General features: G+C 50.2%; 2 protein-coding genes across 4 annotated transcripts; one reads left to right on the top strand and one right to left on the bottom strand.

Moving 5' to 3' along the window:
• The first annotated feature begins 3467 nt into the window (after positions 1–3467).
• Positions 3468–10689, top strand: MLF2 (myeloid leukemia factor 2). 2 transcript variants are annotated; one of them, XM_084296589.1, is made up of 8 exons: positions 3468–3796; positions 5214–5340; positions 5665–5700; positions 7793–7846; positions 8586–8711; positions 9065–9224; positions 9317–9482; positions 10121–10689. In XM_084296589.1, exons 1-8 carry the CDS (start codon positions 3747–3749, stop codon positions 10131–10133), a joined length of 732 nt encoding a protein of 243 aa, XP_084152715.1. In that variant the 5' UTR covers positions 3468–3746; the 3' UTR covers positions 10134–10689. The 2 variants fall into 2 exon arrangements, with proteins under 2 accessions (XP_084152715.1, XP_084152714.1); XM_084296588.1 differs by having other exon boundaries at positions 9317–9557.
• A 7686-nt stretch (positions 10690–18375) lies between these two features.
• Positions 18376–21360, bottom strand: COPS7A (COP9 signalosome subunit 7A). 2 transcript variants are annotated; one of them, XM_084296959.1, is made up of 8 exons: positions 21086–21360; positions 20915–20990; positions 20580–20668; positions 20301–20503; positions 19703–19808; positions 19295–19446; positions 18917–18982; positions 18376–18775 (listed from the first exon to the last, which is right to left on the bottom strand). In XM_084296959.1, exons 1-7 carry the CDS (start codon positions 21245–21247, stop codon positions 18943–18945), a joined length of 828 nt encoding a protein of 275 aa, XP_084153085.1. In that variant the 5' UTR covers positions 21248–21360; the 3' UTR covers positions 18376–18775; positions 18917–18942. The 2 variants fall into 2 exon arrangements, with proteins under 2 accessions (XP_084153085.1, XP_084153084.1); XM_084296958.1 differs by having other exon boundaries at positions 18376–18982.
• Between the last annotated feature and the right edge of the window lie 803 nt (positions 21361–22163).

Raw genomic sequence — 22163 nt, 5'->3', positions numbered from 1 at the left:
GGGGCGGTTGGCGCAGCGAGCTGAGGGGGTTGCGGGGCGGCGGCGCTGGGAGGGAGGCCGGCCCCGGGGCCGTGTGGCGGAGCCGCCCGCTGGGAGCCGCTCGGCCGGCCGGGGCTGCCCCCTGCTGCCCGGCCCCGGTACCGCGCCCCGCCGGCTGCCAGCTCGCAGCCGCCCGGCCCCCGAGGGGCGGTGTGAGGAGGGTGAGGGGGAAGAGGTGTGAGGAAGAGGAGGCTGAGGAGGTGTGGGGAGAGGCTGAAGAGGTCCCCGCCTCGTTGTCTCCTCCGCAGCCACCCCTCCGAGCCACACACAGCGCGTACTGCCCCCAAAGAACCCGTAACATAACCCAGACGCACACATTAACACAGAACAAACAGCAAAAACAACAAAAACACGTTAATTACTTTCTCTCCTACTTCATAAACCCACCTAGCCAGCTTCTTGGGTCTAGCTATCCGCATCCAAGCCCTGATGTTCAGTTCAAGCACCCTCTCTCATCCCTCCTTCCCGCCACAACAACAAAAATTAACAATTTCTGGAGCTACACCCCAAAATCGACGAGGTGGCTGGAGGTGCTGGGCTGCCGGGTGTGAGGAGCAGCGTGACCCGTGGCTCCGCTGCTCTTTGCGCCAGCCCGGATTTTCTGCCCTTATCTTTGCAGAGCTGCACCACCGCACGGCCCTTAGCGGGACGTTCCCGTGCTGTGCCGTGTACCAAATTCAGCTCAGACACCCGCTCACGTTTTTCACCCGTCCAGTTTTTCCCTGTATCAATTACATTTGCGCACTCACATCCCGTGTAAACCCCTCCTCATGCCTTGCAACACGCCTGCTTCTGCTTCAGCTCCTGCTGGTGGGGCTCTCCAGGCTGCTGGCATGTGGTTGCTTCACTCAGCTCCTGAGGGCATCCCCTCACAGCCTCACCTACCTGTGCCTTCTCTTCTCCCATCACATTTATACTGCTCCACATCTCATCTGCTGGATCGTTTCACAGCTTTTCTCTGCTCCTCTCTCCCGCCTGAATTTTTCGTTGTTGCGTACGCAGCGATACTCAGCATGCGGCGTGCAGATGCACGACCCAATCTGTGCTTCAAGTTGCTCTGCAACCTCAGCAGAGTATATTCATTCCACCCTTTTTGGAGTCTTACACCCTTAGACAAGATGAAGGAGGTACAGAAGTTACACGATACATAGTTGTTTGGGAATATCGACAGTATGCATGTCTGCAGCCCGGAGAACAATATGAATGTAATTTTCTCTGTACAATAAATTAAAATTTTTATGGTGTGTGCTGTTTGTGCTTTGTGTTTACATAGGTGTGTGCATCTCTACACACACACATTTGTGTGCAGTGGTGGTGTTTTCTCTGTCTTCACATGCACTTACTTTTGTGAGTTTATAGTATGTATATATGTATAGTATGTATGTAATAAAAATATGGTATTTTTCTACAGATGTGTTCTAGGCTCGCATGTATGTCTTCATACGTGGCCACGTGGCTGTTTATTTCTGTGGGCTTTCATCTGCAATAAGTATTTTTCTGCTTCTAGCTTATGCAGGGTGCATGCTCCTAAAGTAAATATTTATACATTTTGTTTTAATAGTTCTTCCTAGTCCTGTCACTGTATCGTTTCACTGGGGGAGGGGAGTTTAGCGTTTATGCTGAAGGCTGAAGGAACTCCGAGCAAGCCCAAAACACACCAGATATTTTAAGAGTTTTATTCTGTGAACTAACTCATAAGTGTCATATACGAACATAACTCATAAACCCCCTCCAAACTGTGTGCTGAACAACAGAGCAGAAGGCCATGTATTTGCATTTGCTTTCCTTATATTTACATAAATTCAGACGCAGGGCTTGTACCCTTTCACGTAAAGTGAAACCAGCAAAATCTCAGTGTGAGGAGGGGATGTGCACTTTTATGTGTTTTATACGCACTGCTCATCTTTCTGTCCTGTTCCCATTAAAAATCAGGGAGATTAATACTTCTGTTCATCTTCCACGATGCTGTATCCAGAAGCCAGGAGGACACTTCCAAGAATTCAACCCCTGGACGAGCTTTGCATTGGGAAATGGCTTCCTGAGAGGCGATGTCAATGGGCGCTGCTGCGGGCTGGGAAGCAGCGCGTGTAACACAGCGAGAGGAAACCCGAGGAGTAAAGGGGAGTGATTAAGGATGCGACCCAGCCTGCGAGAAGACTGGCAAGGGGAGGGAGGTTTCGAATCGCTGTTTTTGTGAACCTAACGTAGCACAGATGGAGGTCGTGGTGCTCACTCAGGGTGACAGACGCACTCTCAATACGAGCACAATATTCCGAAAGCATCCCAAATCTGAGCTGTCACACTTGGGGATCAGTTCAGAGCCGTCCTTCACTCGGGACACCCTCCATCAGAATTAGGGGTTGGGTGAGGGTTTCCTAAAGGGCATGGACGAGGGGAACCAAGGAGGAGATGGCCGTGCGTGGCTCTGCGTTTGTACAACGAGGATTTCTCTGTCTTATAGGGGCTCTGGGATTTATTGAGAAGCTGTCTTCTTGGCCCGAACGACCTGTAAGAAGCGGGTAAAAAGGCAGGCTTTATTTACCTGCGCCGCGTGACGCTCGGTTTGCTTTCGGAGCGCTTTGCCGGGTGGCTGCCCCTTTGGCTGGGGTGTTCGGGGGGGGGGAAGCAAGGCAGCCAGGCAAGGCAGGGAGGACGTGGGGTCGGGGGCAGCGGCGTGGCTCAGCACTGCCAGTTTGCCCTTGGCTCACCTCCTGCCTGCTGCCCGAGCTCCTTCCTCCTCCCCTTGCCCCCCATCCTCCTCCTCCTCCCTCCAGCAGGACCTGGGCGGCTCAAAAAAAAGGACGGAAACAGAGGGACGGGGCTGGCCGCTGTTATTCACGGCCGAGGACGGAAACGGGGAGCGTGACAGAAGCGAGACGGGAGGCCTGCTTTTCGTGCCCCTCCTCTCCCCTCGGTGCGTGGCGGTTATACCCCAGCGCTTGGAGCGCGTTAGATGTGGTGCGGTGTGTGCTGTGCAGAAACATTGCGTGCAAAAAAATGCAGATTCTGCATTTCTCAGAAATGAAAACAAAAAAAGAAAAAAAAAAGGGGGGGGGTTTGCATTTCCAGTTCATCTGTGCAGGGTTTTGCTCAGTGCTACCCATACACGTTTGCAAGCTCCCTCAGGGTGTGCTGGAGGGGCAATACCGCTGGTAACGCGCTCTTTGCCAACACGGGTTACCCTGACACCATTAATCGCAAGGACAGCTAGAGGAGTGCCCCGTAGGGCTCAGCCTCAGCCCCCAATTTTGGGATCTGACCCCAAACCGGGAGGCGCAGCCCTCAGCACCCCCCCTTCCCCCCCTGCCCTGCCATTCCGCTGCCCGCCGCTAGGGGGCGCTGCCGCCGCTGGGGGCCGCCGCTTCCCGCCCTCCCCCCGTCCCCCCCCCCCCCTCACGGCCCTGCGCATGCGCGCGGGGCGAGCCGGCGGCCGCGGGCGGGGCTGCGGGTGGACATGGCAGCCGGGCCGTGAGCCGCCCCCTCCTCCCCTCCGCCTCCTCCTCCTCCTCCTCCTCCTCCTCACGGGCAGGGGAAGGGGCACGGGGCCGGCCCCGGTCTGCTCCGGGCTCCGGGGGGCGGCCGCGGCGGGGTGAAGCCGCCTGTGAGGAGCGCCGGCCTGCTGCTGCTGCCCCCCCCCCCCCCCCTCCCCTCCCCTCAGTTCCCCTCAGCTCACCTCAGCTCAGCGCCCGGCGGCGGGCTCGGGCAGCATGTTCCGGCTGATGAGGGATGGGGAGCCCGAGGACCCCCTCTTCGCCATGTGAGTCGTGCTGGGGGGCTCGGGCAGGCTTGGGGGGGTCTGCTGCGGCACTGCGGGGGCTCCGGGGGGCAGCGCAGGAGGCGTCGTGAGGGAAAGTAGGCCAGCGTGCCTCGTAGCTGGCTGGGGAGGAGAGGGGTAGGGTGCTTAACACATCTCCTGGCTTCAGGGCTCCTTCCTAGGAAGGTTCCAGTTCAAACGGGGGACGTCGGCTCTCCTGCTTGTTAGGCGCTGCTCTGCGGAAGGTGAAGAAGGCTCGTAAAGGAGTTGTCACGCTGCACGAAACTAAATAAGCAGGAAATTAGTGGCTCTGAAATATAAATCTTGAAATCCGCCAAAAGTGCCAAGCGCTGTTCGTGTGTTCCCTCTCACTTCAGTATTTTTGTCTGTCCGCAGACTGGTTGCTCTTGATAAAACTCGCTAGTTCTTACCGAAGCAGAGATAAGGATAAGACTGTACCGCAGTAAGAGTTTGTTTTCATCAAATATGGAGGAATTTGTGCAGGAGGAAAAAAGTCAGTTTTTTCTTTACAAAAGTGATGATAATCACCAACTTTATCAGCTGTAAACAAATTAGCAGGAGGGGAGACCTTGATGTCTCAGTTAGTCACAGAATGAGTGTGTGTGCTTATTGATGTGGCGGGGATGAGTCTGGCTTTTATTATGCAAAGCATTTCCAGTAGAGACAGAAAAGTATTGGTTTGTGCTGGGTGCTTTTGTGATCTCAGGAAGCTCTGTGCCGCTCAGGTTATTCATGCTGAGGAAGGATAAATGCAGACTGTAAAATGGGCAGGGAAATGCTATGGTATTTCTCAGCCTCTTTGCTGTGGCTGCTGTCTTTTGTGACAGTTTGTGCCTGCTCTTTCTCTCTCCTTGCTTCTCCAGCATGTGTCAGTGTATACAGCCATCAAAGTGGAGGCTACAGAAGAAAGAAAGGAAAAGCATTTAGGGACCCTAATTATTGTTTTCTTTCATTCTGACTCTGAGACTTTGACCTGCAAAAGCTTTGTGATCTCGGCCTTGCCATCACAGGAAAATAGCAGGTGGAGATGGTTTGGGGCAGGGGAATATCAGTGTCAGGCCATACAGGTTTCGGTCCTTGTATTTGAATGTGTTTGTGCACAGGTATGTGAAAGGATAAAAAAAAAAATACAATTGGAATGGCTTTAGCCATGCTTAGCCCAAAAGGAGCAGAACACTAACCTGCTGCTGAACAGACATCAGTTAGCACATGAGAAACAAGAAAAGAATGAGATCCAGAATTGTTTTTTTCCAGCCACAGGGATTACCACTCGTAATTTTCATTTTAAAAAGTACAGTCACAGTTACATAAGAGAAACTCTGTCAGAACAGGTCTATTATGCAGGGCTTTGTCTTCTGTCATCCCTTCCTCACCGCTGTTCTCCCAACCTTCTCAAAAGGGACCCTTTTGCTATCCACCGGCAGCACATGAACCGCATGTTTTCTGGAAGTTTTGGGTTCGGCCCGCTGCTCGGCATCACCGATGGGACCACTCCTGGGGCGCGCCAGGCCGGCCGCAGGATGCAGGTAAAAGAGGGGCTGAGTGCGGGGGCTCAGACACTGACAAGGCAGTGTCTTGGGTTGGGCATGCCCCTTGCCTTCTTGTGTTAGATGGAAGGATGGGAAGGCATACGTGTTACTTCTAAAGGCCATAAATCAATAAAACTGGGAGTAATTTAGAAGCATTACTTCCATCTGATTTGTTAGCAGTGATACGATTTGAACCATTGTGAGTCTGTGGGACACTTCCTTAACTTACTTGTTGGGTCTGGGTGTGGGTGATCTGAGGAGGGTGTAGTATTTGTGTGTTGCGAGGTCATCCTCTATTCTGTTTTTCTGTTGTCCTGACAGGCAGGAGCTATCTCACCCTTTGGGATGCTGGGCATGGTAAGTACTCGTTTTTTCTGTGTCAAGTTTGAAGCTTCACGAATAGTGGCTTCATGCAGAGATACATTAGCACTCTGTTCAGCTAGTAGCTAAAATGTGACCAAGACTGTGTGTATCTCGTATGTAGTAGATGGTGAGGACGAACAGTGAGGGTGGGATGGTTTGAGGAGACCAGGATGAGCTCTGTTTGTCTTCAGATTTGTAGTAAATGGAATACAGAAGAGGGTATTGAAGTGAAACTGAATGTAGCTGGCTTTTCTTGGACCGCTTGCAATGAATTGCTGTGTGACTTTAGGCCTTTTGGTTGTTCCCCTCTAATGTTTTAACCCAGCCTGTGAGCTGTTTTAGAGGGGAGAATCTGTTTATATGGATGGGCTGGATCTGAACCTTGAGCGGGGAAGAGCTCTAAAGCTGTTATAGCACAACAGTTAGTAGGAATTGGGAGAGTTAATACCCAGGAAGAGCAGAAAGTCTCTTAATAACCTCATACGTCTAAAAAGAAGCAACAGACACATTTAGAGGTCACGGAGGAGCTATGACAATGTAAGGAAAAGACTTGGCCTTCGTTAGGCTGAGGTGATTATTAAACCTCCTTTGCCAATGGTGTCGGACGGAAGAGCCAACAGAGTCATTGAGGGGAACAGGACTGGAGTGAGAAGGGTGTTCTCACGTACGTACAGCATGCTGATCTGTCATCTGCTGAAATAATACGGTGGAAATAGGTTATTACAGATCCAGCAACTTCAGCTGCCTTGTGGGATTGCCTCAGCGAGAGAGGCTAGCGTCCCAAAGTTGTTCTAGCTCGGAGAAGGATTAATAATACAAATAGATAGACTTCAAAGGATTATAACGTTGCATGTGAGTGCTGGTCTGCTGAAAGCGAGAACAAGAATGTACTCGAGGAAGCAAAAAATAAAAACAAAAAATCAGCACATTTAAACTGACACAGTAATTCTGTTTACGTATTGCACAATTAACCTGTGAGACCTGCTGGCCCGGTACGTTACTGCAGCCTGTAGGTTTACGAGATTAAAAAACGAGGTGTTTATTGGGGAAAATAAGAAAAGCTATTATGTTAGGAAGAATATAATCTCTGGAAACTCCCATGTGGTTTAAATTAATTGCTGATAGTGATGAGGCAAAAACATCCCTGAGGATGACTGTCTCATGGCTAAGTCCACTGTTAGTGCACATCCTGAGATTTCGTCTCTTAACTTTGTTGAGTGCCTGGATTCACAAACCCCAGTTCTTCAGGAGTCAGGATGGTCTCAGTTAGGACAGAATTAATTTTCTTCCTAGTAGCTGGTGGAATGCTGTGTTTTGGCTTAGGATGAGAAGAGTGCTGATAACACCCCGATGTTTTAATTGTTGCAGAGCAGTGCTTACACCAAGCCAAGGACGTTTCAGCTTCTCGCTCTGTCCTGCCAACAGGCAGGCTGGGGGTGCAGCAGGAGCTGGGAGGGGACAGACCCAGGGCAGCTGACCCAAACTGGCCAAAGGGGGTCACGCTAAACAATATATAGGGGTGGCTAGCCGGGGCAAGGAGGGTTGGACTGCTCGGGGTTAGGCTGGGCATCGGTCAGTGGGTGGTGAGCAATTGCATTGTGCATCACTTGTTTTGTACACGTTATTAGTAGTAGTACTATTATCATCATTAATGTTGTTATTATTTTATTTTTTTTCTGTTTTAATAAACTGTCTTTATCTCAACTCACAGGCTTCACTTTCCCGTTTCTCTCCCCCATCCCAGAGAGGGAGGGGGGAGGGTGAGCGAACGGCTGTGTGGTGTTTAGCCGCCGGCTGGGTGAAACCACAACGAGGAGTCAGACTCCCACTAAAAGAACACCCTTTGTCCTCTCTGGGGATCTGGAGAACTAGAACATCTGGGCAATGCACCCTGAGAGACCGGAGAGAACAGCAACTATAAATCCTCTTTTTTTTTCTGAACTACTGATAGAAAGGGAAAATTACAAATTTACTTATTTATCTTCTTGGACATCAGTTTTATGGCCTTTGCAGACAGCTTATTGTAGTTCTTTTCTCCTGTATCCGTCCAAGCTAACTGTTCCTGTGCTCTCTTCTTTTTTCTCAGGCAGGTGGCTTTATGGATATGTTTGGCATGATGAATGACATGATTGGGAACATGGTAAGAACCCTCAATGAATCCCTCTGTATGAAGGGGGGAGTACTGGAGGTGCTCCTACCGTCCTCTCTTGTCTCCCACCTTATTGTGCTGCTTTTGTGTTGGCTGCTCTCAAGCTGCTAGGGTGGCAGAGGCTTTCTCTCTTGTGTGCTGGCCAGGGTGAAATGACAGAGCTTTTTCTTGGGGCATACCTGCTGTGAGTGCAGCAAGGAGAAATAGGGGAGGAAGGAAGTGTGTGGGTAGGCTTGTTCAGAAAGAAACAAGAAGAGCTGCTCTCCAGAAAGACGGACCCACGAGAACTACGCTCACAGAATCCCAGAATGGTTGGGGTTGGAAGGGACCTCTGCAGGTCATCTGGGCCGCCCCCCAGTTCAAGCAGGGACACCTGGAGCAGGTTGTCCAGGACCATCTCCAGGTGGTTTTTGAACATTTCCAAGGAGGGAGACCACGCAACCTCTGTGGGCAGCCTCTCCGTTGGAGCGCTCAGTCACCCACACAGTACAGAAGTGCTTCCTGATGTTTAAACAGAACCTCCCGTGTTCCAGTGCGTGCCCACTGCCTCTTGTCCTGGCGCTGGGCACCACTGAGAAGAGCCTGGCTCCATCTTCGTTGCATCGCTGGAAGAGCTGGACAGTCTTCCTTTTGTAATTCCCTCTTGCTTAATTGTACAGAGAGAGACGTAACCGCAATCTCTTCCTCCCTCCCTTTTCTGCTTTACGCCACTGCTCATTTCCCCTTGCAGGAACATATGACAAACGGTGCTAACTGCCAGACGTTTACCTCCTCAACTGTCATCTCCTATTCCAACCTGGGTGACGGGCCCAAAGTCTATCAGGAGACCTCAGAGATGCGTTCGGCACCTGGCGGGGTAAGAGAGAGGCTGCAGTGTGTCTTCCCAGCACGAGGCTGCTGGCTTTGCTGACAGCGAATAGATCTCGTTTGGTGCCTCGGTGTTGGCCACCCACAGCAGTTCTGTTTTGCAGGCGGCTGTGGTTGGAGGAACGCATTGTGAGTCACTGAACCATGCTGAGGGCCACTGGGAAGGGATGGTGGGGAGGGAATCCTTTTGTGTTTTTTTTTCCTCATTATTATGTTGCATCTGACATACGGGGAATGGTGGCAGTGCAACGTGCCTGAAGTTCTGTAGGCAAGAATCGGAGCGCCTTCTGGGGCTGGGAGAGTGAATTAAAACGTTGATCCTGCACGCACATCTGCCCTCAGATCCGTGAGACGAGGCGGACTGTAAGGGACTCAGACAGTGGCTTGGAACAAATGTCTATCGGGCACCACATCAGGGAGAGAGCCCACATCATGCAGCGGTCCCGGAACCACCGCACAGGCGACCAGGAAGAAAGGCAGGACTACATCAACATGGACGAGAGTGAGCGCTGGCCACGTCCTCCTCCCCAGCAAACCCAGAAACCACTTCCTCCCTTTTTCCCCAGCTGAGCCTGTTCTCCTTTCCTTCCCTAGGTGATGCGGCTGCGTTTGACGACGAGTGGCGGCGAGAGACCTCCCGTTTTCGGCCACAGCGGGGCCTGGAGTACCGACGCCACGAGGGCACCGCTGGCCGCCGGGCCGAAGGGACTCGCCTCGCCATCCAGGGCCCTGAGGATTCTCCCTCCAGACAGTCCCGTCGGTATGACTGGTGAACCCAGAGCAGACCTTGTGGGGGGTGCAGCGTGCTCACCCCCAAATCTATCCACACACTATTGTAAGTCTTAACAAGGCTTGACTTCTCTTTTCCATCTTCCACTGCACGGTTGCTTCTTAGCCATATGGGCTTTCTTTTCGTTGCCCCAGTCCTGTAGTATTTCGAAGCGTTGGAATCAGGTGTGTTTTCCCAGATACTGTGAAGAGCAGGGGAAGGTGGGAGTTTTGAGAAAATCATGTTCTGAGCGGAAAAGTGGAAACTGTCGAAGTTAGTTTTGTCATCAAGAAATGAAGATGCTGTCAGCCATAAGTGGTGGTTGAAGTGGTATGAGATCATGCAGGACCACAATCCACAGAGTGTTTATATTGTCATTGTGTAGAACTCCGAGAATGTTTACTGTCAAAACAGGTTGAAATACAAATAAGTGCTAAACTCTGTTGTCCTGTGTCTTGAGGGTTCGCTAGCACGTGATCTAGTGCTTGAAAATCAGTGAATTGTTTTTTGTTCTTTTTTTTTTTGATCTTTAACCATCACCCTTAAGATTGCCTTTATCTGTCTTCTGTGCTGCTTTCTAATCACCACTTACTCTTTTTATGTTCTCTCTTTGTTTCCCTTCCTCCCAGGTACAGACAGTGAAACTCTGAAGCCCCTTCAAAGCTCCACTTGGACCCTCCTCAAATTTAGTATTAACCTCCTTCCCACTTAAGAATTGAAACAAAGCAACTAATCTTCTGCGTTGCTCTTTTTTGCCCCATTTGGGTGCTGCCGTGGGTCACGGAGAATCTCACTGATGTGCAAGGAACGTGTTAATTGCCCATTCCCTTTCTGCTCTCCCTTGGTTCTTTTCTGCCAGTAGTGGTGGGCACGAGGAGCTGCCACCTTGCCTCTTCCGTCCTTTCCACTCTTCCTCTGCTGGGTTGGGCTGGTTCTGGAGTTTGTGTTTAGTCCCCTGTGAAAGAAAGATGAGGGAATCCTGCTAGACCCCTGTGTTAGTCCCCTCACTGGGACAAAGGCTTCTCTTCCCCTCCTGGTCCTTGGTGCGGCTCTGGAGAAGCAGAAGGATGTGTGTTTTAGAGAGGTGAGGAGCAGAACAAAAGCTGGATTACCTGTGGGCCCCCCGACCTTTCTTCGATTGGCTCCCCCACTTTTTTAATTTGTGGAACTTGTAACTAGATGTTTACTGAATAAAGAAACAAACTAAAGAATTCTCGGATGGTTTTTTTACTTCCTGCTAATCTAATTGTTCCTGATGTGGAATTAGGTAACCTCTTTCATATCCTTAGGAAGCAGCTGAGTAGAAATTCAGTGTCTAAGGCTTTTTTTCCTATAAAACCTTCTCGCATCGTTAAAGTGAGATAATGCTCAGTGACAACATGGAAATTGTAAGGGACCCAACCACCCGCCACTTGCAAAAAGACACTCTAATTGCTGTAGCTTCACTGCATGTTCAGGGGGAACTGTGGCTGCTTTTTCTTGCTGCCTGGTCATCTGTGCAGCCCTAAACGAGGCCTCTAGGGTTCCTGGATAGCTGGGGAGTATTTCCATGATTTGCTCATTATTTCTCTGCAACCCAGGCTGACAACGTTTGACATTTCTACCAGTGATCTCTTAACTTCGGTATTAGGTGAAGCTTGAAAAGCATTGGGAATACAGGACCAAGAAAAGATCTCCTGGGCTTCTGGGCCAATTTCTTGCTCTGGCGTGTCCTGTTATGTAAACTATTTCATAAATTAATTTGGAACAGAACAGAGCAAATTAATGCTTGACTTGTGCTTGAGAATGGTGTGCTGGGGTTTTACCATGTCTTACCGTGTTGTACCCTAACAGAGGGACAGACACCTCGTGGAGTACTGATTGCTTTGCCCAAAAAATTGGATGCAGAATCTGGTGTGTTAAAGGTTGGGGCAGAGTTTATGCATGTTCCGCCCTCCAAAGAAGCACAGGGAAGAGCCTTATCTGATGGCAGGCTCTGTCCCCACTTCTATCCCCCATAGTAAACCCCAGCAGGAGTCCTGCACTTCAGGTGGTGGCTCAGCAAGGCCTCCACCTCTGGGGTGCGTTTGGAGAAGGCCTCGTGAGTACAGAGGGGAAGAATCACTTAACAGGGTGTTAAACCCTGGCTTCAGGCAGATTGCTTTCAAAGGGGGAACAGTACACCTCTGACTCTCAGTCCCAGGAGGCAGTTTTTCACCTCAGGCTTTGGGGTCTGCTGAAATGTTTTCACCTGCTCTGGGCTGACATTGATCCGGGCCTGGCAGCGCCTTTCGATCGGTGGCTTGAGGGACTGCAGAAAAGAGGAAAGAATGCGAAGGAAAGGAGAAAGGGCAGATCTGTACCTCAGTGGGAATAGATTTACTGCCTTCACCGGCTTCTGCTGAGTGAGTGCGAGTTGTGCTTGGGGCTTGTGCTTTCACCAGAACCCTGGCTTGATGAAAATTCACTTACCGATTACAGATGTAGGCTATTAATCAAAAGGAAGAGAGTGCAGAGAATTGCATGGAGGCAAAAAAAGAAAAAGGTGTGTGTGTGTGCACAACCTTTCATTTACTCCTGTTCCTGCCTTTAGACAAGATGTGAGAAGCCTGAAGTTGTTTTAAGAAAGCAGGTGAAGTCTGCGTGCAGAGAAGGTGCGCTGCTGTAATTGGAGTGCCTGAAAACAAGAACGCAAACACACGATCAGAAAGCCCCCTTCTGATTAAACCACTACAACTTTGGCATTTAGACTGCACCTAAGTGTTTTTTGTTTTTTTTTTTTTTTTTAAACACATTAACTACAGTTTCAAGTGAAAAGAGTTTCCTGTTTCAAAGTAATCGATGGTTGTATCAGGGCATGCTGAAGGCCTGGGATGTCCTTTTGTGGCTCCTGAAATTGTAAAAGGTCAGTGTTATCAGCTGAATGTTCATAAGTCCATGTGGCCTGATGAGATTCGCCCCAGAGTACTGAACTGTGTGTGTTATAACTGGACCCCCCCCCAACAGTTTACCTAAGGTCTTGGGAGTCTGGGAAAGCACAGGGTGGCTGGGGGTGAGCCAGCGTGATATCACTGTACAAGACATACATGAGAGGAAATGACAGCCCTATCAGTTTAACCTCAGTCCCTGGAAAAAGTATGGAGAAGATCACCTCCCATTGAATCAGGTTGCCCAAAGCCCCATCCAGCCTGGCCTTGAGCACCTCCAGGGATGGGGCATCCACGGCTGCTCTGGGCAACCAGTGCCTCACCACCCCCATAGTAAAGAATTTCTTCCTAGTATCTCATCTAAATCTCACCTCTTTGAGTTTAAAACCATTCCCCCTTGTCCCATCACTACACCCCCTGACAAAGAGTCCCTCCCCAGCTTTCCTGCAGGCCCCCTTTAGGTACTGGAAGGCTTCTCTAAAATCTCTCCTCAGCCTCCTCTTCTCCAGGCTGAACAACTCCGACTCCCTCAGCCTGTTTTCTTCCACTACGTTCAGCATAAGAAAGGTGAGAATGGATGTTCCCTATATGAAAGTCAAACGTTTAAGTTGCAAGGGGCATACTTCCAAGCCATTTTTATCCGTCCGAAGGAGACAAAATCAGTTCTCAGTCTTTATCTGGTATCTATCACCTTCAGATGAGGCTTGTTGGAGCACCAAAGCCAGGCAATTTGGCGATGCTTCTGGTTCTGGCTAAGGAGCAAGTAGAGCACCTGGAGCTGAGATAGAGGAGCCTGCCAGGACTACTAAAATAAAACATAAGTTTTGAAGTTTTCCATATATAAACATCTATCATGAAAATGGGAGCTATTAGAGCTGCTGGGAAGCTTCTCCTTGAATAGTTCTGTCGGTAGCCCTGAGGCTCTGCACCTTTCACTGCACTTTTTAAAGCCATAAAGTATTGGGGAAGTAAGATGAACACGGGAAAATTAACCTTGTGCCCATATTTATAAACAGTAAACGAGGTGATATCCTAGCTGTAAATCAGTTAAACTGGCATTAAGTTAAGAGAGTGAAAACGCAATTGGTTTAAAAATTAAGAAGGATGTATCGATGTTCCCATGCTGGCTTCCCCTCAGTTGCTCCTAACAGCTGTCATCTTTTCTGATGCAGTCGTGGGCTGGGCTAACAAAGGCACTACAGGAACCTAAAGTCACACCAGCACATGACATCTAACTTGGCCATGCAGGCCTATTCTCTGATTTTTGTTTTTATTTTTATTTTTAACAACAAAAGGGTCTATAATATAAATTCTAGCTTACTGGGAGATTTCAAGTAACTAGGAGTCCCCAGAATACTGAAGCATTTCTAACAGGATGCTGTTCTGAAACGAATGCTCATTAGCAGTTTGATTAATGATCTGAAAGAAGAAATTAAACCACTGCTGATGAAGCTTTTGCGGGACACAAGGAAAGAGGGAGGTAATAAATTCTGGGAAGCGATGAGATACGCAGTGCAGCCCGTACCCACTGGCACAGGGTTTGTTTGTCACTGGTGAGTGGTTGTGGCTGCACTGACAGCAGAAAGGCATTCATCTCGGAGCATAAAAGTGTTCGAGATGGAAGACTTTTTGGAAACTCTGAAGGGACTCTAAAAAGAATTAGAGGGCTGGGAGACAACCCTGTAAATTAATTTTAAATGCATAATTATTCAGTTGTACAAACGGGGTGGACTTGGACGCATTAGTCTGGCATCATCAAGAACAGAGGAGAAATTTCTTCCCTATACCACAGCAGTGAAACCATTGCTTGAAGTGTTTTGTCTGAGATTCCTGCTCTGAGAAAGACACCAAAGATTCGAAGGAGTCCAGAAGGGAGGAGCAAGGATGACTCGAAGCCTGGAAGCGATGAGAGACACCACAGAATTAAACGAACTGGAAGTCCAGCTTGAGCCTGGGCTGGCATTACTTTATGGGAAGGAAGTTTCTGACAGTAGAGGGCTCTTTAACCCAGCAGAAAACCTGCAGCTCCCTGATGAGGAGGCTGGAAATGAGGTGCAGGCTTTCACTGGGGAGAGCGATCATTAGAAGACACCTGGACTGTCCAGATCTTGCTACACCAAAACCTGGATGGGGATGCCTCAGACAGAAGTTGGGGAGCAGACGCAGGAACTGGGGTAGGTAGTTTTCGGGAAGCCTCATGGGAAGCCAAACAACGTGATTATATTGTTCCCATCAGGCTTTAAAAATCCATGAATCAGAGAAGAAAAGCAGGCCGGCGCAGTACTAGACTGCAGGGAAGGGTGGGAAAGGGAGGAAGAAAACTGGTGACCTGACAAACTGGTGTCCTCTCTTCAAAGCAGAGAGGACAAAAGAGAGTTGCAGGAAACAGAGCTGTCTGTAGGCATGATGCTCTGTTTTGGGAAATAAATGCACATTGTGAGCCTGGAGTGCGAAATCCCCCAAACAAATAGCTGTCCCACAGCACAGGCTGGAGTATGGGAGAACAACAAGATTTAAAACAGAGCTCAGTATGCAGTCTAGCTTAAAAGCACTGGTGTGATTTTGCCATGTTTATCTATTTTCCAAAACATTCTGAAAAAATAACTTATTTTTCACCCCTGATTTAAATGTAACTTTTTTTTTTTTTTTTCCTCCTGGCGATTTTTTTTTTTAAAGACATCATTTCACACGATATCCCCATGAGGAAACTCTGCTCAGATGATTATTACTTCCACTGTTTCCTTGCATCTGGCAGTTTTGGCTGGCTGGGTTTATAAATCCTGAGGGCACTTAATACAAGCCGACGGGGGTGAAGGGAGATACACAGGGACAATCATGGGATCAACACTGCCTATCTCCACCTGCTGCTGCCGTAAGCTGGAAGCAGAGATACCAGCCTCATGATATCCATCCCCTGTTATTGGCAGTGGAAAGGAAAAAACAAAAAAACAAAAACCAGCAGACACATTGCCAGACTGCGTCAGTGTCACACAGGAAGAAGTAGGTGGTCTTAAAGGTGTCAATAACAGCAAAAGGGACTAAAGTTAGTAGAGCAAAGGAAAAGGCACATACAAACTGAAGTCAAGACTGACTTAGCTGTAAACTCTTAGCTTTAAATTGGAGCCTCTTTGATTGTAAGCAGCGAAAAAAGAAAGACTTGGGATCACCAGTAAATCATATAACAACTGTGAGCACTTACTGCAGCATCAGGAAAAAGACGAATGCAATCCTGAAGGCATTTATAGTAGCTACAGGTATGTATTGCTGCTGCTGTGCAAGATGTTGATAAGACTTGATCAGTGGATGAGAACTGTGCTTGTTTCTAGCCAAGAAAGCTTAATTTGAAGTGCAGGTAAGAGCTTGTAGGATACGACCTATGAAGAGCTCCTAATATATGAGGAGACAGGTTAGGCAAAGTGGAGTCTATACACAAGGGAGAGAGATACCAGGGAGGAAAAACAGTTTAATCTAAAGCCACATTGGCACGGGAACAAGAGAATATAAACTAGCTGTGAATACATTTAAGCTGGAAATTAGACAAACTTCCTAACCACGGCGGCAGGCAGGTTCTGGGGCAGCCTTCCAAGAGGACTACCGGGGACAATAAAATTAACCAGCTTTTGGTTGGCGCTGGAGAAGCTCACACAAGGGGCTACGATGCAGTACCAGCAGCAGGAAGAGATCACACCCGGTCACTGGGAGTCTCCATCCCCATCCTGCCCCTTCCAAAGGGATGGTTCATCTTTCTGCCTGCACCCTTGAAGCCATTGCTAAATGCCTCAGAGGTCAGGGCAAGGAATCCCGCAAGGAGACAGGGCAAGGGCTTCCCATAATTATATTGTCTTGATATGAAGGGGAAGGGGCTTCGCTTCTGCTTTGGAGCAGCATTTAACACACACATAAACACTACAATAATTCTGGACATTCATGTTATCCATGTGAGGTTCACAGCTCGAGGATCCAGCTGGCATTTTGGTGCTAAGTGAATTGCTAACCAGCGATTTCTGGCAGCTACTTTGAGACGCACCGGCCCATCCCTTCTCCAAAAGACAAACACGAGTAACCTTTCCTATGTCTCATCTGGGGAACAGGGACAAGGACAGCCTCAGCAACCCCAGCAAACAGCCCGGAGCCCTTCTGGGAGCTGCTGAACAAAGAGCCCACCCCTGCTGCTGGAGCTCCTGGAGCTCAGGGCAGACAAAGGGCAGAGGCTGCTGTGTGTCCCAGAGCTGCTGCAGAGACTTCCCTGCAGCTGTGCTCCTAATAAAAACCCATGGTTGCTGCTCGCCCTAGGAGGTGGAGGTGTCTGGCAAAATCCTGACATCGCTCCCCACGCTCAGGTGTAAACTGGGAGGAGGAGGGACGGAGCAACTCAGCCCCTGGCCGAGTCGCTGCCCTCTCCCCTTGCCTGAACCCAGATGTGTGAGTCCTGCGTATAATGCACAAAGAGGGCCGCAGTGAATGACTGCTCAGCCGTGCCAGGGCTGGCAGGGCTCCTGCTCCCAGAGCTGGGACTAGCACATCTCGTCACGCCCTCCCCTCTACAGCCCACTGAACCTCTCATTCTTTCGCCCCTGCTTTGGCTGCCGTGTCTCCAGATACTTCTGCTCTGCTCGGGGCCTCGCTCTGCTTTGGGAGAAAGCAGGGTTAAAAACACAAAGAGAACATTTAAAATTAAAATGAAAACTTGCAATAATAATGCTCGGTACTTATCTCACTCTTGCCATCTTCAAAGTGATTTACAAATGTTAACTAATTAATTAATCTCCGCAGCCTCCCTGACTGAAATTCAAAGTCAAGGCTGAAGCGAACAGGAAAGCAAGCAGCGTGGTTTTCAGGTGAAGGGCAAAGCGAAACCCCTGCTCCTGCCTGATTTTTGCCATCAGGCAAGGCAATTTGCAGCGACGTTTTCCTCTCAGTTATTTTTCAGACGTACAAAAGGTCTAAAGTAATTTTATCTGTCACTGCCTGCTTCCTTTTTCTTAATCTCCCCCGTTAGCCCCTCGGTCCATGACCAGCCCTTCCCAGGGAGCAGGAGATTTGGATGCCCACAGACATCACTGCCTTTCGCCGACGTGTGGAAATGCGGAGAGCACGGTGACCTTCCCCACCGAGAAAAACAGCTGAAGGTGACGCGATGCAGAGGGAGGAAGGCTCAAAATAATTCCAACAAAAGCCGAAGGTGTAGTCGCAACCCCTCGCTGCGCTTTATGGAAAGCAGGACTCATCAAGTGAACTCACTACTTCTGCCAATTAGTCAGCCCAAATCGGAGAGCCGGGACCAAGCTCTGCGCTCCTGCAGGCAGATTCACGCTTCCTGCCTGGGCAAAGTTCAGGGCCTTCTGTTGTCCCATTAATATATTTTTTTTGGTGGTTTGCTCACGCACAGAAACGCCGGGTCAGGGAATGCAACGTTAGTGTTGGCACACAGCGAGAGGCAGAGCTGAGTGGGGGCAGCAGTCACAGTGTCAGCGTACATCAGCTGCCACAGAGCCACCACGCAGCGTGGCGCCCGCAGCTGCCTGACTGCTCCAAGGCAGTTTCAAGGATGCATCCTCCAAAGAACCCGACGGCTTCTTCAGGGCACCTCACAGCAGCCAATTTCACCTCCTTTTTTTTTTTTTTTTTTTTTTTTTTTTTTTTAACCTCTAAGGATCCCCGAAAAGCACCTCCTTCAAATGCTCTGGATGCAAAGCAGTTACACAAGAAACTCTTTAAATAAGAATTACGTTTCATCCCTGCATTACAGATGTGTTCATAGAATCACAGAATGGTTTGTGTTGGAAGGGACCTTGAAGCCCATCCAGTTCCAGCCCCCTGCCATGGGCAGGGACACCTCCCACCAGCCCAGGTTGCCCAAAGCCCCATCCAGCCTGGCCTTGAGCACTGCCAGGGCTGTCATGGTTTATACAGGAATATCCAAAATCAGTATATGAGGCAAAGAGACACCATCACAGGAACACAAGTCGGTATAGATATGTCCATAGATCTATATTTTTATTGTTTTATATATATTTATAATATATTTATATATTTTTAAAAGAATCCCTTCAAAAACTACCCTCCCACCTAGCAAAACAAAGTTTAAACAACCAAAGATGGCAGCTTCATCCTGGAACAAAGTGTCCCAGGGGTCTCATAGAGCCAAAATGATTGCTGAGCACCAGTGCACTCGTTCCAAGCTTCTGTGATGCCCTACGGATGCAAAGGTGACTGACGGACTTTTATGGCTCTTTAAATTTACCTGTCAGAAGACAGGGAGAGAGAAAGAAACACATGATCGTGATGATGGGAGCCTGAGGGGCAGGGGAAACAGCAACGCATTCAACTGGAAGCTTAGTGTGTGAAATGCTATGATGAAGAAGAGGGAAGCACTGCCTGGAAAAGAAGTGAAGGAGATAGGAAAGAGAACAAACATGCAGAAGAATTAGTTGGCAAGATGGATCTCAGAGATGAGCTCAGAAGCATCACACTTGGGACCCTCGCTACCCCTCCATCCCCCAAGTCTCTTCCTCCTACCCTCCCAGCTGTGAAGGGCGATCCAACTAGTTTGACTTAGACCAAATCTTCGCGCTGCCCCGGAGCCTGTGGAGAGAGGGAAAAAAAGAAATCAAACTGAACACTAAATTTCGTGCTTGACTTCCTCTGCGAAATGTGCAGAGAAGAGCAGCTGACATTCTTTGTGAGAGAAGAGAACACAAGGAAGGCTTGTGAACTCGGCTTCAGTTAAGGAGCTGCAGAGACTCCCCTCCAAATCAGCAGGAGGCAGAAGTCTGCTGGGACCATCCCACCTCCAGGGAACACAGACCCCTGCAGCCCCTGACCTTACTGCTTTGTAACAGCACTCCCCTGAATGCGCACAGACAGTGGCAGTATTTGTTTGCCACCACTCCTCACCCTTTGGCTTTGGAAGTTTTCTTGCTGGCCTGGCGCTGGTTGGTGCCAGGGGCTGGCTCCCTGAGCTCTGTTAGGTGCTGTTCCGGGTCTTGGGACGTAGCTGCTGCGGCAGCTGCTGTTGTCACTTTAATTGTCTTCTTCAGATTTGCTACCTGAAACAACAATAAAGCAAGAACCGAGGAATTTCCCCATTTTTATGTTTTAAGAGCTGCAAACACAGGTCCAAGTGCTAACAGCTGCCCAGACCTTGGCACTGCAGAGGAGTGTTTAGCTGATTTAGGGTTCTTCAGGCACAACCACGCAGGGGGTTGCAACCTTACTTAAGCAAAGACTGTGACAATGACCAAATACTGGTTCCAGTTGTTTTTAAGTGAGGGGTACTAGCAGCTCCCTCCTCAGCCCACTCACCTCGCTCTCTATCTGCTGCTTGAGTGCCAGCTGTTGCTCTTTGTGTTGGTTGGCTCGGCTAACCTGTTCTTCGATGCCAGACAAGACAACTTCACAGCCCTGGCACCTGCAGAGAAGAGGTAAAGCTGAACAGGACGGGTAATTTATATTGCACAGAAAAAAAAAAAACAAGAAAAAAAAAAACATGAAGGATGACAAATTTAACTCTACAGATACCAAACAGCCTTGAAGGTGAGGGCTACACCAGGCAGGAAAGGCACAGGAGCAGCAGTCCAATGTAATAATTTAGTGCCATTATTATCTGGGAGGGAGGGGGGGGCAAATAACAAAGTCACACTAAGTTGAACGCTACAGATGGATACTCAGAAAGCCTCCTGCTGCCAGCCAGGACTGGTTGCAAAGGTTGCTGCAGTTATCTCACTCCTCCAGCATGGAGGAATTTGGAAAATTGTTTTCCACTGTGCAAAGGGAAAGGGGGTAGAGGAGGCCACCTCACTACACTACCCCCCAACAACACACCGGGGACCTGGTGAAGCCCCTGACCACTCCTGCGACTTTTTTTTTTTTTAGGTGTTAGTACGGGGGGCTTCCTCCTCACCACTCCTGCAATGTGCGGGTGATGGTGCTTAGCTCCTCCCTCCGGATGTCCCTCCCAATGCTGTAATCCACCTCCAGGCGCTGGTTCCGCTGATCCAAGCTCCCTCGCAGCACATCTGCGTACACAGCCTCAATCACAAGGTCCTCCAGCTGCCGCACGTTCTTCAGCTGCAGCTGCTCCAGCAGCACCGAGTAGGGGATGCACTGCGGGAAGACGGCAGCGCCTAGCACGAGGCCAACCCCAGAGGGAGGAGGGCTCGGGGTAACAGAGGGGCATTACCTTGATCTTGGCGGCCAGGGTGACGACTGACAGGTGCCTCAGTTTATTCTTCTGGGCCTCTGTCAAGGGAGGGAGGTTTGCTGCTTCAGCTGTCACAAAGGGAAGAGCAGATATTAGAATTTATGCCCCAATCTCCATTCCCCAGTGGTGTGACTGAAGTATATGCACCATGTGTGTTTCTCACAGCCTCTGCGCAACCCCCAGCGCAGCACCTTGCCTCGGGGACCCCCAAAACCACCTCACAGCCCCAAAACCTTATATTACGGCATCCTCCCCACCGCAGCGTGCTCCCCAGCCTCCCCCCTCCCTCCAGCACAGGCAGAGGCAGGGCTCACCCAGGTAATCGGCGTAGGTGCCGTAGGCGAAGATGGTCAGGAGGCGAAAGACGGGCGAGAACTCGCTGTCGGCCAGCTGCGGGACAGAGGGCTCGGGTCAGGGCACGGCGCCGGGCTGCGGGCGCTGCGTGGTGGGGTCGGTGCCGGTGCCGGTGCCGGGTCCGGGCTCACCTCCCGCACGGCCGGCATGTCCAGCAGCTCCCCGAAGACGTAGATGCCCGGCGCCTCCAGCACCTGGTGGATCAGGCTGGCCAGGGCGGCGCCGCGGGCGGCCTTGGCGAGCAGCAGGAACTGCTCCTGGCTCTGCCCCGTCACCTTCCCCTCGGCCGCCATGGCACCGCCACCGCCACCGCCACCGGCAGCCGCGGCGCTGGGCACGGCCCCGCCGCGATCGCTCCCCACAACGCAGGCCCCGGCCCCGCCGCCCTCACCAGCGGCCCCTTCCGGGTGTGGCGCCTCCTCCTCCTCCTTCTCCTCCTCCTCCTCCTCCTCCTCCTCCTCGTCCTGCGCCCCCTGCGGGTCCTCTCCGCACCTGAGGCATAGCGACGGGGCTCTGCCTCGTCCCTCGGTCAAAGGAATGGGTTTTGGGGTTAAACTCCGGGCTCCCGGAGTCATTATGTCCCAAGTTTCCATCTCGCCTTGCTAAAAACAGCCCGCGAGTGCCCGTCTTTGTGGTTACAGGGAAGTTTTGAAATTTGAGGTCTTGGTGTAGCCTCACAAAGCTTGCCCACGAGGTGAGCGGGCTGAGGAGGGAGCTGCTAGTGCCCCTCACTGAAAAACGACTGGAAGCCAAGGGTGCGGGTGGATGTCAGCCTTCACTGCGTTTCAAACTTTTCAAATAAAAAAAAAATCTCATAATACCATGAGGTTGTGCGTTATTATTTATGAGTGTTTGGGATTTCTGCTCCTCTAGCATCACCCTTCTCTTCCCCCCGGAAAGAAAGCCCCGCTCTCTCCTTGCTGCAGACCCACCTTCTCCCCTCTCCCCTCTGCCCCACTTTAAGGCCCGCAGCGCCGTACTGTGTCATTTTGGGTTGTTTCTCTCTTCACCACTGCAGAATCCAAATAACTTGCCGACACGCTGATGGTATTTTTTCTCCAGCCCTTCTCCAAACATATCCAGGGTCGTGTCTTCTGAGAGGATTTTTCACACCTCTGTGCAGACTCCACAAGCTCCTAGGCAAAAGCCTTGTAAGGACGAGGGAGTGAATCTCTTTGGGCAGCGACATGACTCGGGAGGGTTTTAACC

Source organism: Netta rufina (assembly GCF_964035555.1).
Source record: "Netta rufina genome assembly, chromosome: 1".
NCBI lineage: Eukaryota > Metazoa > Chordata > Aves > Anseriformes > Anatidae > Netta > Netta rufina.
Note: the sequence above shows the minus strand (reverse complement) of the source record. Positions and strands in the feature narration are given on the sequence as shown.